Source organism: Mytilus californianus, unplaced genomic scaffold (genome assembly GCF_021869535.1).
Source record: "Mytilus californianus isolate M0D057914Y unplaced genomic scaffold, xbMytCali1.0.p SCAF_4, whole genome shotgun sequence".
NCBI lineage: Eukaryota > Metazoa > Mollusca > Bivalvia > Mytilida > Mytilidae > Mytilus > Mytilus californianus.
In genome coordinates this window covers 123,465,032-123,481,246 of record NW_026262690.1, presented here as the reverse complement: position 1 = coordinate 123,481,246, position 16,215 = coordinate 123,465,032, and the positions used below count along the sequence as shown (strand labels likewise).

At 32.8% G+C, this 16,215-nt stretch overlaps 1 protein-coding gene and 1 long non-coding RNA gene across 3 annotated transcripts; both read right to left on the bottom strand.

The window, feature by feature from the left end:
* Nucleotides 1-627: 627 nt before the first annotated feature.
* Nucleotides 628-7,305, bottom strand: LOC127739308 (uncharacterized). The gene is made up of 4 exons (XR_008000390.1): nt 5,518-7,305; nt 5,082-5,205; nt 2,856-3,732; nt 628-891 (listed from the first exon to the last, which is right to left on the bottom strand). It is a non-coding gene; the product is annotated as an uncharacterized LOC127739308 (long non-coding RNA).
* A 1,537-nt stretch (nt 7,306-8,842) lies between these two features.
* LOC127739307 (uncharacterized) lies at nt 8,843-15,885 on the bottom strand. 2 transcript variants are annotated; one of them, XR_008000389.1, is made up of 4 exons: nt 15,695-15,885; nt 13,446-13,532; nt 9,869-10,669; nt 8,843-9,212 (listed from the first exon to the last, which is right to left on the bottom strand). XR_008000389.1 is itself a non-coding variant. In XM_052250980.1 (2 exons), the coding sequence occupies exons 1-2, from the start codon at nt 10,586-10,588 to the stop codon at nt 9,177-9,179; spliced, it is 756 nt and encodes a 251-aa protein (XP_052106940.1). In that variant the 5' UTR covers nt 10,589-10,651; the 3' UTR covers nt 8,843-9,176. The 2 variants fall into 2 exon arrangements, 1 of the variants encoding a protein (XP_052106940.1); XM_052250980.1 differs by lacking the exons at nt 13,446-13,532; nt 15,695-15,885 and having other exon boundaries at nt 9,869-10,651.
* Nucleotides 15,886-16,215: the final 330 nt, after the last annotated feature.

Genomic DNA, 16,215 nt, shown 5'->3' with positions numbered 1-16,215 from the left:
GCTACATGAACAGGAAGCTAGCTCCGATGTTTCGTTTTTGACTTCTTGCAAGGAATGAAATGTCTTTAGATCCTCGCTGCAATTATTCTACATGTACCTTCCCAAAATCAGGAGCCTGTAATTTTAATGGTTGTCTGTTGTTAATGTATTTCATATTTGTTTTTTTTTTGGTTTATTTATTATATAATTCTGGCGATTGGTTTAACTTATCTGAATTGTTTTACAATTGTTGCACTGGAACCTATAATTGCTGATATTGAGGACATTTGGTCTTGGGTAAATTGTTGTTTCAGGATACCCCATCGTCTCATTGGCAATCAGGATGATGGAAGTTTTAAATGAACTTGACTGGCTATATATATAGCCCTTGCACTGCTGGACCTGGCTTGCGCCTTTTTGGGCATTTAAATAATTTAATTTTTACCATATGGTAATTGATATAATCAATTGGCAATCATACCACATATTCTTATTTTTATACTGAAGTACAGTTGCATGGCTACTGGGTTTTTAATTTCATAGGCGACTAACTGCTCACTATTTACCATACCAATTTTTAAGCCGAAAATGCACACTTCCTCTGTCGACAGATTGTCAAAATGATCATATAAAGATTTGTTGCTATTTTCAAATTTCCTCATTTTTTTAATGAATGACAATGTATCAAAATATGAAAAAATAAAAACATGCAATTTGTTAGGCAAAAAAAGTGGTAGCAAAATGGTCCTGTATGCCTTTTCCGTCCTGTGGACCATTATAGGATGGCATCTGAGGTTGATTGTCAATTAATTGTTCTTCTGCAACGTCAGGTTCATTCCTTATGATGGCAATATTGTGCAGAACACCACAAGCAATGATGATACAGCAAGCTTTATCTGGTTTCATTCGGATCTGGAATACAATTTAAAAACATTTATTTCTTATTTTAAAGTGTGACAGAAATACTATTTGTAAGTAGCATGATGCAACGTTGTTCATGAATAAGGCTGAGATTAAATAAATCTATTACGAAAAAAATTACTTTCAGTAACAGAAACACAATGTGACGTGTGCATATTTTTAACACTATTAATGAAAAAAGGACAAAATCAGGTATGAAGCTGAGCAAAAAGTCCAACTGATGATGTACTGTTTCATTCACGATTTATTATAGTTACAGTAATGACTAACATGGAGCATCTACCCCAACAGGACTTCCTGAATTTACCGAACCAACATTACCTATTTTCCAACTGGATCCCTGTTCTCCGTATAATTTTAGGGTTTTGATCTGTGTGATGAATTGTGTTTTTGTCAGGGCTTGACATTTTACGTGTTTCTGAGGTCAGCTTCATCGGCCCTTTAATATACAACTGATTTTTCAGTTTTCTCGTTTTCTTTTTACATATAAAAATAAGGAGATTTGGTATGATTGTCAATTTTATAACTAAAAATGTATATATCCTACAAAGTTAAAATGAATTAAGTGGATGAAAGCAATTATAGGCAACCGTACGGCCGTCATCAATAAAAAAAATACTGTATTAAGTAGGCTATAAAAGGCCCTGACATAGAAGGGGACAATTATGAATACCTAAACCAAAATTTAGAGAAATAGAAAAAATGTACTAATGAAAGATTAAGTAGACAGCTCTCACAAGAAGAAATAAAATGCTTCGCTGGGGCACAGCTTGATACGACCGCAGAGGTCGAACCCTGAACAGTTGGGGCAAGTATGGACACAACATTCAAGCTTGATACAGCTCTGAATTTGGATTGTTATTAAATATTTGACACAGCATAGGTTTCTGACACAGAAAGAATTTGGTCTAAGAACTTGAATTTTTTTAATTTACCTATTATGGTCCAATGTCCAAAATCAAAATACATGGTTAGATTCAGCATATCAAAGAACCCCATATATTCAATTTTTGTTAAAATCAAACAAAGTTTAATTTTGGACCCCTACTTGGACAAACTTGAAAACTTGGCCCATAATCAAAAATCTAAACACATGTTTAGATTCAGCATATCAAAGAACCCCAAGAATTCAATTTTTGCTAAAATCAAACTATGTTTAATTTTGGACCCTTTGGACCTTAATGTAGACCAATTTAAAAAACGGGACTTAAAATTAAAAATCTAAATACACGGTTAGATTTGGAATATCAAAGAAATAATTTCTGTGTCATTTAATCTCTTGTGGAGAGTTGTCTCATTAGTAATAATACCACATCTTCTTTTTTATGCATGCATAGTTTGTCCATTATAGTTCCAGTCATTAAAATATTGGCCGAATTTGGAATGTGGTGAAAACAAAATATGTATAGTAACAATTCAGATAAACAATACATTGCATAGAAGTTATGCTCCCTTTTTTTTAAATGTATTGAACAATGACTGGCTTGGGGATTGGTCACTATTTCTGTCTCCTCTGACACAGAAACATTTAGAGGTAGATCCAGAATTTCTGCAAACTACATGAGGCACACTATTTACGTTGTCGTTTCAAAGTTTAAGCCTGACCAAATTCTACCTGAAGCAGATAAGGGGTGGATGGGCACATCTTTACAACTATTTTGATCAATAAATTTATGTATTAAGCATAAACGATCATAAACACCTAGCAGTTCACTCGATCCATCATATTTGAAAGTGAAACAGTAAACGCATTGATTTTACGGATCCAATAAAAAGTATATGACAAGATTGAGTTGTCCATCTTTTTTCATCAATTTTCAAATTAGCTGAAAACCAGTTCAACAGAAAACCAGCCAATATTGTATATGGTTAAGGACGATTGAAGGTCAAGAAAAAGGACGCACACAATGCATGTTGTAAACATAAAATAGGTAGAATATAGTGTTTTAAATTACCTTCATGGTCACAAATGGCTTGTACGTTGATGCTGTGGAACCCCTTTCTGTTAACAAATGCTGGTTCATCAATGCTAGGCCCAGTAATCCTTATGTGGGTCCCATCAATGCATCCAACCACGTTTGGAAAACCAGCCTTTTTATAAAACCCAGCCCTTATTACGTTATTCCTCTGGTTATCTGGCCACGACATGAACTCGTCCTTCCTGGCAACTAATAACTCCGTCACGCGGTCGATCACCCGAGACACAGTTGATTTGTCAAATCCCATTGTGTCCCCAACAACTTGCAAGTGAGATCCACTGCCATAAAACCTCAAGGCAATCATAACTTGTTGTTCCACTGAAAGGGCTGTCTCCTTATTTGTCCCAAGCTCCAGATCCCCTCTCATTAAATCAGACAAGTACTCAATGGTCTCTCTGCCAAATCTATACCTCTGCCTTAGCTCCTCATCAGAAAATTCCCTTTCAAGAGGGTCAAAACCACGAAAATGTCGCTCTCTCCGTACAACAGGTGGTAGAAACAATACATTGACAGCCATCTTAGATTGAGGGTAATCAACTGATTAAAATTTAATCAACCTCAATGAGGTCGATTAAATATAACGACACTTTGACAATTTTAAATGACTCGTTAAATTTAACGACAAGTTGAACAACATGATAATGGACTGATTAAATTTAACGCAGTGATTAGTAAAATTTAACGACTCGTTTACTTTAACGACAAGTTGAACAACAGACCCCTGATTTGCAGAAACGGTATTTTTTTGTAATTTCGAGGGCCTGTTTTGAGATAGGTTGGTTTGGAAAGATGTAACTGCTAAATTCATTATTGTTTGAAGTTGCAGCAATCTGTATAACATCTGAGGTTCTATCTGAAAAAAAAAATTAGTTTAGTTTTTCTTATTTCAATATTTCTCAATAAATACAAAATATGTTACCTGCTAATTCAATAGTTTTAGCAATGTATGGGTTAATCTTATCACCAAAATGGCCTGAAAAGGAAACTAATTATTTTTTTCATGATTTATTATTCTAATAAAGTGTTTACAATATCTAATGTTCACTTTTCTCTTTTAGTTTTTCATGTGAGGGTCTGTTAAAGCCTCCTGTGTGATATAGGTTTATGATTTTCATTGTTGAAGTCTGTATGATTGCCTATAATTGCCTACTTTCACTCTATTTGAACTTTGGGGGGATACAGTCTCATTAATTAATAAATTGGCAATCATACCACATCTCCATTTTTTATGTAGACAATTTAAGAAATTTGTATGGGCAATTTTCCTGCTGTGTTATACATTTATCTCTAACTTTAATATTTGAGTGATATATATATAAAAGTATTACTTCAAAAAGAAGAATGAAAAGCTGGTTCCATGTGCAATAACCAATATACAATGTATATAAGCATATAAAGTTTTCATATAATTTATTTTATCATATACTTAGCATTAATATGATAGCTTTTGCATATGTGTAATGAACGGAAGTACACAAGCCATAATTTCCCACCCGGGCTGTTAACCCATATCAGGGGCCTCTCGTGCAAGTTACTTCCGTTATTTCCGGTATCGTCTGTTTAATTTTCCATTGTGGCGTCAGATATTTTTTATTATGACGTCAAAATTTTACGGGAACTTTTGTGATGTCCAGTAATGGCGGACAAATAGCGATAAGGTGTATTGGATCCAGTGGTAAATTCGTTTGTACAGAACCACCTGTTATTGAAAAACAGATGTTAACATGGCTAAATCCAATAATATAGATTCTCAAAATGATGATAGTTAAGTACTTGCTAACAAATGCCATTGACAATTATGAATCATCTCATAGTACAACATGTAGTAATAATGATCATAAAACTGTAAATACTTCTTTGCTTCCAAATTTTCAATGTTTCAAAATGCCTCTATAGGAAATGGTAACATAAATATATATATGGAGGTAGTGATGCTATTGTTGGACAATGATAGTGTATTTGTTGGATTCATAATTTAACTTCTTTATAAAGTTTTTGACTGTTTTAGTTATTTCATTTGTGTATTTGCCTTACATAAAACAATTGTCGGAAGTATATGATAAAGAGATTAATACATGGCCTTTTCCATATCGGCCCGGGTATCATCCCTCGACCCATATCAGCACCTCGACTACGTCTCGGGTTGATACCCGGGCCAATATGAGAACAATTTTTCTATATATTTATATATTAACGACTTACATAGGAGGGCTTGTAGTTTCTAAATCAAGGACTACCAGTGGAGCTGTAGAAATATCTATCGGTATACATGAAGATGCATTCATTGGAGCAGGGATTTCTTCATCTAACTTCTCATTGTTCATTCCTATAACACATCAAGTTTTGTAAAAACAAAATTGCAGATTTTAATTGTAATATATGGTGTAAAATGTGTTTGTACAAAAGTAAATGAAACATCAAATGTTTAAAGTATGTTCTATTTTATAACTTTGATAATCCTTATTGCATGTCATGCATCAATCTTACAGACCAAAAAAGGGGCCCTCCGCTAATCAATTATAAGTACGAAAGACAGAGAAAGTTTAAAAATCATACTTTGGTTAAATTTGCAATAAGTTAAATGAATTAACAAGTCAAAGTTTAAATTCTAAGACAGTTTAAAAAGTTAAGGATGTACCTATTTCACTTTCATAAGTTCTTCCTTCTCTTATATCAACACCGGTACTTTTTCCTGATCTTTCTTTATTTTAAAATTGATTCTTCTTTTTTTGTGCTGCTTTGTTTTGGCTCTTTCAGATTTTTTATTCCTCTTTCTATTCAATCGTATAGCCCTCTTGATAGTCTCATTCCCAACCCGTATGAACTGGAGTTCAACTGGACTCTAGCTAGACTTGAGACGTATTCCAGTCTGACATTGAAAAGTCCAGTCTGACATGAGCCGTACACGTACTTTTTCTTATACTTGGGTTATTTGCCAGCCGGTATTTTCTAAAAAGTCCAACCGCACTTTTTGTAATGCTTACAAGAAATAAACACGGCTGGACTTTTGAGGAAATTTATTCCTTTCTGTAGAATGATCAGCAGGATTTTTGTCTTAGAAAATTTTACATTCATTTATGAGCAGGAATTTAGACTTGGAAAATTTTCATCAGCCAAATCTACCCTTACAGAAATAAAAAGTTTGCTACATTAGATTCTGTTCTTTGAAAGGAACAATTCTTTTTCTGTTCTTTAAAAGGAACAATTCTTTCAAAATGTAAAACAGTTAAAAATGAAAGTTTGCAAGTAATTAATAATAATGATAAAATATTTTTTTGCAATATACTTTTAGTTCAAACTATAAGATGTGATACTTTCCCTAGATTTTCAATTCCATTTAGGGCATTATGAAATATTTAACATAGACTGTTGATGGAAAGTTAAAATTTAATTTTGGTGACTTTTGATTGAATTATATCCAAGTTAATATGTTTAATATACAGCAATTATTTAACATTTCTACTTTTTTCATAAAAAAAAACACTAGCAACATCTGTTACAGGTCAAATTTATACATTTTCTAGTATATTTATATTTAATTAGATGAATGCATAAAATTTATAATTATCATTCATAATCTTTAACATCAATTAGAAACTTGAGCCATATAATAGTGATCAACAGTGATTTAATAGCAGTTAGTCTTGTAGAAATGTGCCATCTGTTTTCAATTAACCTCAGTCTGGACAGGTCACAGGAAGTACTATCTCCACAGAGATTGAGGCCATATGTGGGAGAATACATTTCGAAATACATATTTCTGCAATTACTATCACTTTTATTAAAAATTTCATAATTAAACAAATTAATAATTGATTTTCTTTTTTTAATATATCACATATTCAAAATTAAGGCACATGCAATTAGTCATAAGAGGAACATTTAAAACAACTCCTTAACATGTTAAACAACCTCATGTATTGCAATACAACAACATTTGAATTTGGAATAAACAGGAAGATGTGTCTTCTTTCTTGAACAAAATGAGAATTTTATATATCATTGGATGTAAAGCAAATGTTTGGAAGTAATTCTTTTCACATTAAATAGAGAAGATGGGTTATTCTGACTGGCATCAATGACAATTTAGGAAGATTGCTGTTTGCATGTGTTTTGGATTGCATAATTCTGGTAAGTACAATAAATTGAATTCCACCATGTTGGTGATATTATCAGATATGCTCTTTTTATTCAACTTATTAATAAAATAATTATAATATTATAAATAGCTTAATTCTTATTTTTGAAGAGTAAAAAGAATAAAAAACCTACATCAACTATTTATATTCATGCAATAATCTTCATCTTGTCTGTTATGTCCCTGTCACTTCCTGTTTTGAATTGTTGTGTTAAAAAATGTATTGTTATATTTTTTAATCCCTCGATCTGTATTAAGGAATGGTTATTATTTGAGTTGTTTTGAAAGGATTTCAGGCCTCTACAATAACTTTTTTTTCAACTTGTCCAGTAGGACAAGTACATACCAAAACTTACTTGTCCGAATGAAATTGTAACTTGTCCAAAAAAAATCTTAATAATAACCATTTTTGCATTTTAAGTTGATTCAAGGAACAAAATGAATTAAAACAAAAGAACAGAATTTGATTGATATCTTTTGAAATACTTTACAAAAATATGAGTCGAGAACAACTGAATCTAGTCATGTCACAGGACTTACGTTCTAGCTTTCTTTAGTGCCAAAGTCTCATCAGACTCTGCACATGAGGCACTGTCTGATAAGCCTGTCAATGTACACTCATTGGATTTGTATCTTGGTTTTTAGGTTGAAAAAAGTTTTTTCAAATGCAATCAATAAAAAAAAAGATGAGGTATGATGCCAATGAGACAACTCTCTGCAAGAGACCAAATGACACAGAAATTAAAATATATAGGTCACCGTATTGCAAGTATTGTTTTTTTTCTACAAATGATGAAATATGATTTTGTGAATTTTATGGTAAATAATTTCTTCATTTTTTTTTTTTAAATATTTTTTGTTAAAAAAATTACCGGTATGGTATTTATTATAAAGCAACAGAATAAGTTCGAAAACCAGGTACTGATTTGTTTTGGTCCCGAAATGTCTCCTGCGTTGCCAAACTGTCTATTAATCATGTCTATTAAATATGTCTCCTAGGTGCCAAACTGTCTATTAAATTTGGAGCGGAATCGTTTTTCCAGCTGGTGACAACTGTCTTGAAAAGTTTCCTTATCTACAAAGCCGATCAGTAAGAGGGTTACACTAATGACTGGACCCAATGACACCCTCAGTAAGACTGGTTTCCGAGAAAAGTATGCCTTTTACCTCTAAAAAAGTACCTGACAAAGAACCAGTTTTAAAGTATCGATTGCAAGTAAACATGTCAAATTAGTACTTGTTTTTATCTTCTTTTCTTGTTTTTTGTTTATAATTACTTTGTTCATCAAAGTTGGATTAAATTTATTTTCTGCAGAATAATTTTACTTGTCCCGTCGGACAAGCTTGATATAGCTTTTACTTGTCCGACCTTTTTTTCCTCTGGTACCGGACAATCGGACAAGTGTTATTGTCGAGGCCTGGATTTCTACACTTTAAGTGATTTTGAAAGCCAACTTTATTTTATTTTTAGCCACTTTAAAATTATTTAGGTTATTAAATAACCACAATTTTTTGTAAGTTATCATTTAGCTTCTCAATACCCCATTTCTTGGTTTTGCCAGTAAGACAGTACAAAAAAGAAAAAGAAATAACCAGTATATATGCATAATGTCATCTGTTTTTTTTTCTATTTTCAGATTATAGCAAGGGATCCATGATGCAAATTAAATCAGAAAGAATCAACCATCTGAAGAAAAACTGAGCAGTGGCGGATCCAGGGGGAGGGTTCCGGGGGTTGGAACCCCCCATTATTTTGACGATCAATACATTTGAATGGGGACATATGGTTGGACCCCCTCCCCCTATCCCCCCCCCCCTTCCTTTTGAAAATAGCTGGATTCACCCCTGCTGAGATCATCTTTAAAAGTCAAACTGCACTTTTTGAAGTCCAGCTGAACTTTATAGAGTCCATATTTTTGCCAGTAATGCCGGCTGGATTTTTTTTCAGACGCACTTTTATTAAAGTCCAGCTGGACTTTATGAACCGGACTCCTGCTAATTTAAATATTTCGAGCCGGTTTACGGCTAATTTCGCTGAAAGTCCTGCCGGGGTATCTATTATAAGCAATTCAAAGAAAAGTCCAAATGAATATTATAAGTACGGTTCTCAGTACTGCTACAGTACGGCTACTGTCCGACAGGAGTACGTGTCATGTTTATCATACGGGAGGTGACAACCCTGCTGCTTCACTAACCTTAAAAAATAAATAAATAACAACATGTATAAATTCAATATGAGGATGGTCTTAACAGTTATTTAAGAAATGACTGTTCCTCTTTGTTGCAAAGTTTTATTTTGATGTAAAAGCATTGATCAAAGCACATTTTACATGAATCACTTTAGGTTTTTATACCCTATAAAACTACAAAAATAATGAAGAAGGAACAAGGATGCGAGATTTTCTTGCTGTGTTGAAGACCCATTAATGGACTTTGGCTGTTTTCTGTTTTGGTTAGGTTTGCTGTCTGTTTAACACATTCCCCATTTCAATTCTAAATTTTATTTCTTAAAATTACATTTCACCTTTAAAATATACTTTTTGTATAGTGTAATAACAAATTTCCCTTATTTTGTTTTGAAACATTAGTGAGCAACCATTGAACATCAAGGGGGGTAATGATCTGTTGTTTGAGTCATAAAATATTTTTCATGCAGAGCAATTTTATTTACTTTTTGTCGCTAGTAATCAAACTTTTTTTCTTCAAAACTTAACACTATAAGGTAATGGGGAAATCTGGATTCAGAATATTTTTTTGTCATCTGCTTGAACAGAATATTTTTTTCATCAAACTTGGGATCAGAATATTTTTTTTGGGAAAAAACCATAAAAGTATAATTTGCAAATATTACCTTTGACAAATAACCATATCCCTCATTTTTTTGTAAGACTGCTGCACTGACACGATAATTTAAACTTGAGGAACCAGAATAATGCTTATTTTTTCCTGCTTTGGTTGAGACCGTATGGTTAAAGCTTTCATTTGCTTGGGAACTAGCAAGTTTTGACAGTTTCTTTGATTGGCTTTCAATTTTTCCCATAAACAATTTCTCTAGATCAGCTTTGAGGCTTTCAGATGTCAAGTCCTTTCCGAGGGGTAAGTTTGTGTGCCTGTATGATGTTCTGTCTTTTAGATAACCACACCATTTCATATCACAGGTTTGGTGTTTCCCATACATATGGTCAATCATCCCTCTGACTCCTTTTTCAATTTTTTCTGGACTGCCTTGGTTTTGTGCCAACATGTAGGAATAATTCTTGGTAATTGCATTTATTACCATTGGCGTCAACTCCTTTTGCTTTGGTTTTAGGCTGTACAGCTTTTTGATGATATTTTTGATTATATGATTTCTATCACTGGTTTTTGCCATTTTAGAATTTGGAAGAAGTTTCTTTGCCCTGTCAAACCCAACAGAATCATCATCACCTGCCAGTTCATTAATTTCAATATTTTGTTCATGTACATCCTTCACCAACTGTACTACCATGTCTGGTTCCATGCCCTTTGCTGTCCCTGACCAGTTTTTTTTACAATTGTGTGGTATTAGGTGGTCTTCCATTCTTTTGTGCATTACGACATATACGGCAGCTGGATATTCTGAGGGTGTGATGCACAATTTTCCCTGTTTTTTCCCCTATCAGTGATGCCACACCTGAAAAGTTAAATGTATATGCTAATGCAAGTAAGTGTAAATATGGAGTAATCATGCTGCTATAAAAGTATTTCAAATTGATTGTGTAATAATTCTTAAATGATTTGCATATCTATAAATACTTGAATTGGATTGGTCAATTAGAATTTTTCTCTTGGTTTACACTTAGATAAACCATGTTTCCGAAACTAATTTCATAATCTATTCATGCACGATACATATGCTTGCAGGGATCCCGTGATTTTCAGCAAATTGAAATTAAAAAACAAATTTGGCTTAAGAATTATAAGGTTTAAACACATTTTTTCTAGAGGGTATTGATGTGTAAACCGGGGCTCTTACTCACAAACTCTAGAAAAAAATGTGTTTAATCCTGTAATGAAGGCGTCAACCTAATTTTAGTAAAAGCCACTTTTTGTCGGAATAAAAGACAGAAACCATATATTTCTTTGAGTATTGCATTAGTCATAAGGTAAACTTACTTTGAGATAGTAAAATACACGATCTACAGCAGCAAAGTTTAGAATGGAATACAAAAAGGAGCCAAAAACAAGCATTTTTCTTGTTTCGGGACAATAACTTGTGTATAAGTGTAAGAATCTTTATGAAATTGTACCACATGGTTCCATACCTCAAAAGGAATGTTGGGATTTATTTTGTGGGAAATGGCCTAAACCATTTAGGAATAAGGCACCAAAAGGTGCAAATAAACTAGAATGTTCTGGTTGCCTGACAATTACTTGAGTATAAGTCTATGGATCTCTTTGAATTTGTACCACAAGGATCCATACCAAACAAGAGGATCTCAAGAGCCTGAATCGCTCACCTGTATTTCAGAGGAGAAGATTTTTAAATGTTAGCAAACTTGATGAACAAATTGTGTAAAATTGTCTTTAAAGGGCAATAACTCCTTAAGGGGTCAATTGACAATTATGGTCATATTCACTTTTTTGTAGATCTTACTTTGCTGAACATTATTCCTGCTTACAGTTTATATATATATTCTATAATAATATTCAAAATAATAACAAAAAACTGCAAAATTTTGTTAAAACTACCAATTCGGTGGCAGCAACCCAACAATGGGTTGTTCCATTTGTCTGAAAATTTCAGGGCAGATAGATCTTGACCAATTAAACAAATTTACCCCAGTCACATTTGCTCTAAAAGATTTAGTTTTTGAGATATAAGCCAAAAACTGCATTTGACCCTTATGTTCTATTTTTAGCCATGGCGGCCATGTTTGGTGATGGATACACATTTGGTTGTCGATTCGTCTGAAAATTTCAGAGCTTATTGATCTTGACCAATTAAACAATTTTACCCCATGTCAGATTTGCTCTAAAAGCTTTAGTTTTTGAGATATAAGCCAAAAACTGCATTTGACCCTTATGTTCTATTTTTAGCCATGGCGGCCATGTTTGTTGATGGATCAAAACTTCGGATACAATTTATAAACTAGATACCCTAAGGAACATTTAGTTAAAGATTGAAGGTATTTGGCCCAGTAGTTTCAGATGAGAAGATTTTTGATATAGTTTACGACGACAGACGACGACGGACGCCAAGTGATGGCATAAGCTCACATGGGGCCCTTTGGGCCCCGTTGAGCTAAAAAGAAAGGTTGGGATTGATTTTGAGGTTTATGGCCCTAACATTTTAGGGAATAAGGCCAAAAACAATACTTTTCTGATACTTTGTATACATTTGCTTATTTCCTGACCTATTTCCATGGGGTTTAATTCTAAGTCTTAAAAACTTGGGGTTGTTTAATAGAAAGAATCTAACTGTGTATTTATATTTTGGATTGTGATCCCGTGTGTAAATTGGTACACATTGAGGTCCAAAGGATCCAATTTAACTTTGTTTGATTTCTTAAGAAATATAGATTTTTTTGGGTTCTTTTATATGGTGATTCTCATGTGTATTCAGATTTTTTATCTTGGGGCCAGTTTCAAACAAGTCCACATTAAGGTCCAAAGGGTCCAAACATAAACTTTGATTTCAACAAATATTTAGTTCTTGATTTTTTTTGATATGCCTAATCTGTGTATTTTTAGATTTTATGATTTTTCTGCCCTGTTTTGTAATTGGTCCACATTAAGGTCCAAAGGGTCCAAAATAAAACATTGATTGATTACAACAAATACAAATTTATGGGGTTCTATGATAAGCTGATTATTACCCTGTATTCATATTTTGGATTTTGTGCCCAGTTATAAAATTTGTCCGTATTTAGGTCCTAAAATACACTCAGTTTGAATTCATCCATTATTGAAATCTTTTGGTTCTTTCATTTGCTGAATCAAACCATGTAGTTAGATCTTTTATATAAATGGACCATAATCATGATAATAGGTAAATGACTGACTATTTTCACTCTGTGTCAGAACCTATGCTATGTCAAGTATATAATCACAATCCAGAATCAGAGCTGAATTGCACAATTAATAATATAGATTAAAAGAAGGGAATTACCACTTGAAAAGTCCAATTTAATTTTTTTCAAATCTTAGGCCACATTCATTCTATGTCAAAAACCTATGCTGAGTCAAATATTTAATCACAATCCAAGTTCAGAGCTGTACAAAGCTTGAATTTGGTGTCCATACTTGCCCCAACTGTTAAGTTTTTGACAACTGCAGTCATACCAAGATGAGCATTTTATAACTAGTATGATTTTTTTTTAAATATTTGAATATCTGTACACTTGCCTTTAATGCATGTACATTTTTTGGGTTTGTTTTTATATAGTGCACTATGATTTTATATGTACCTGACAAACTATTGTAAGCCCTTCCAGAACCTTTCTTCTGCCAACAAGTGTCTGTGGATGCATTAATACCTGCTTGTTCATTACCTTCTGTAAAAAAAGATTAAATTCATAATACAGTAACCAGAAAATATGTATTCAAAAACAGATCTCAAGCCCTAAAAACATGAACCAAAAGGTAAAACTTAACTATAGTCACTCAAAGTGGCCCAAGTGTTGTAGAGCTTAATTGTCCTTTATACATGAGGACTGTAGCTGAGAATTATCATTGATTTATTATGAAATGTTTTCACAGAAATAAACCTAAACACAAAACTCAACCATGAAATTAAGGTGATAGTAACCAGTCAGGGGTACTACTTAAACAAGTGATTTCAGAATCACTTGCTCGAGTGATTTTGGCTGTGAAATATTAAAAATTTTCACACAGACTTTTTAAAATCACTGAAACAAGTAATTTTAGAAGTTAAAATGTAATCACTTTAATAAGTGTTTATAACATTTTCTTGATATTTTTCCCACAAGCTTGATTTTTTTATTGGTAAAAAGACAACAATTCCATTGAAAAAACAACTATGTACATGCAGAAATTGTCTTTTGCTTGATAAGCCTGACACTTTTACAGTTTTTTTAAAATATGCAAAAACTGGAATAGTTTGTAGATCAGGTCATAACCTTGAAGTAGATCATTCTAACTCTAAAGAAAACCAATCAGGTTACCTAATATTGTTGATCTTTGTCTGATAGTAAGAGTAGTTAATGAATTTTTGATTACAGAACAATTCCCAAGGGTACTTTTAAAAGCTTTAGCGCACTAACTTACTGCCCAAGCGCACTGGTGAAATAAATATACAAAGAAAAAGGGATAATTGATTTATGTAGGAAAATTATAGAAAAGATTGTGAAAATATGGAAAATCAATGAAATTAGCATTTGAAGATCAAAGAAAACACTAAAATCACTTAAATAGGTGATAACTGAATTTATCAAATCACTGAAATAAGTGATGATGAAATCACTTGTTTAAGTAGCACCTCTGACTGATTAAACCCTTTTCAACTGATTTTATATTTTGTTCATATATTGCGCTGTTACAACACTGTCCCAGGTTGGGCACCTGCAAAAAATTAAACCCCTCCATATGCTGTATGTGCTTGTCCCAAGTCAGGTGCCTGTAATTTAGTGATTGAAGTTTAATGCTGTGTAACATATTTGTTTTTTCATTCATTGTTAAGTACTAAAATTGTTGTTAGTTTTTTTGTTTGAATTGTTTTACAATTATCATTTGGGGCATTTTATAGCTGACTATGTGGTATGGGTTTTGCTCATTGTTAAAGGTTGGACGGTGACCTAAAGCTGTTAACTCATATGTATTTGGTCTCTGTTGGAAAGTGGTCTTATTGGCAATCATACCACATCTTCTTATTTTTATATGTAGTACAATTTTTTATATTGACCAAACTATATCATTATCATAATTGGAAGAACATTTGTTTACCTGCAGCTAATTTTGTAATATTGACATCAAATGTACATGTACCAACTCCTTTTCTACTACTATTTGCATGATGTGTCTTCCCTAATCTATTTCGGGCAATATCACCACATTCTGTACATTGAATATACAAAATACCAGCAACACCATAAGGTTTAACTCCCAACGAATTATGTAATTGTAATGGGACCTCACATTTGGAACATTGTTTCAACTGCTGAACAATATAGTCTAGTTCGACAACATATCTACAGTGGTTTAAGGGAAGTAAATCAGTAGGTAATGGTAATAAGTCAAAATCAACATTTATATTATATTCATCATCAACCACTACTTCATGATCTTGTATATCAGGTACAGACTCAAAAGCAACATTATACAAATCAGATGTTTCAATGGTTTTCAGTTGGGCATATGAGTGGTCAGGTTCTAAGTTTTGACAATGGACTGAGTCAAATGATGGTATATCGTGGTGGTCAGGTTCTAAGTTTTGACAATGGACTGAGTCAAATGATGGTATATTGTGGTGGTCTGTTTGCAATCCACTCCTGTGAAAAAACTAGCCCTTGGATTTGTTGGTTTTTCTCTAAATTCTTCTTTTTTGAAAATTTGCCTTGTTTTTTCCTTTGAGACATTGTTCAGCAGACGATACAATATTTTACGATTGTCGTGATTTTATAAAAATTTTCATCATTCAAGGATTTGCAATATTTCAGTGACTAATTGATAATTCTGAACGTACTTTTTAGATACTCACCACGATATCTCTTTCTTTGGGTGGATCTACGTGTTGAAAATTAGTAAGACAGCTTAAAAATATACCGAAATGAATACAAATTATAACAAAAATTGATAGTCATTCTAGTATACATATAAAAGCTGGTTAGTAACCGTTACTTGTCAAAATATTGAAAGCAAGTTTCTTCCGAGATTCCAAAATGGCCAATCTCGATGTCAACAAACCGTAAAAAGGTCGACTTTGTAGTTTTAAATACCGTCCTTGATTTAATTTCTGTGAATTATGAATCGAGAAAGAACTAACTTAGAACAAAAATGGCTAGTGTTTTTATATTGTTTTTAATCGAGAAGAAAGTAAATATTTTGCGACGTTCGACCGATTCAGTTCAGTTCAGTTTCTTGTATATTCCTCCATTAATTGTGGAGCACTACCCATAGGGTATAATTGTAGCAACTATATACACCTTAAGAACATAAGGAAGCATTTAATTATGTACAGTTGACTGAATTTAGGCAATAATAATTACTAAAAATTAATAT

Bases quoted from the DNA above. Each gene is read 5' to 3' on its own strand.
- LOC127739307 (XM_052250980.1), bottom strand. From the start codon at position 10,588: ATGCACAAAAGAATGGAAGACCACCTAATACCACACAATTGTAAAAAA. The intron at 9,213-9,868 runs GTAATATTTGCA...TTATTTTTTAAG, and splicing joins GATATGGTTATTTGTCAAAG to GTTAGTGAAGCAGCAGGGTT.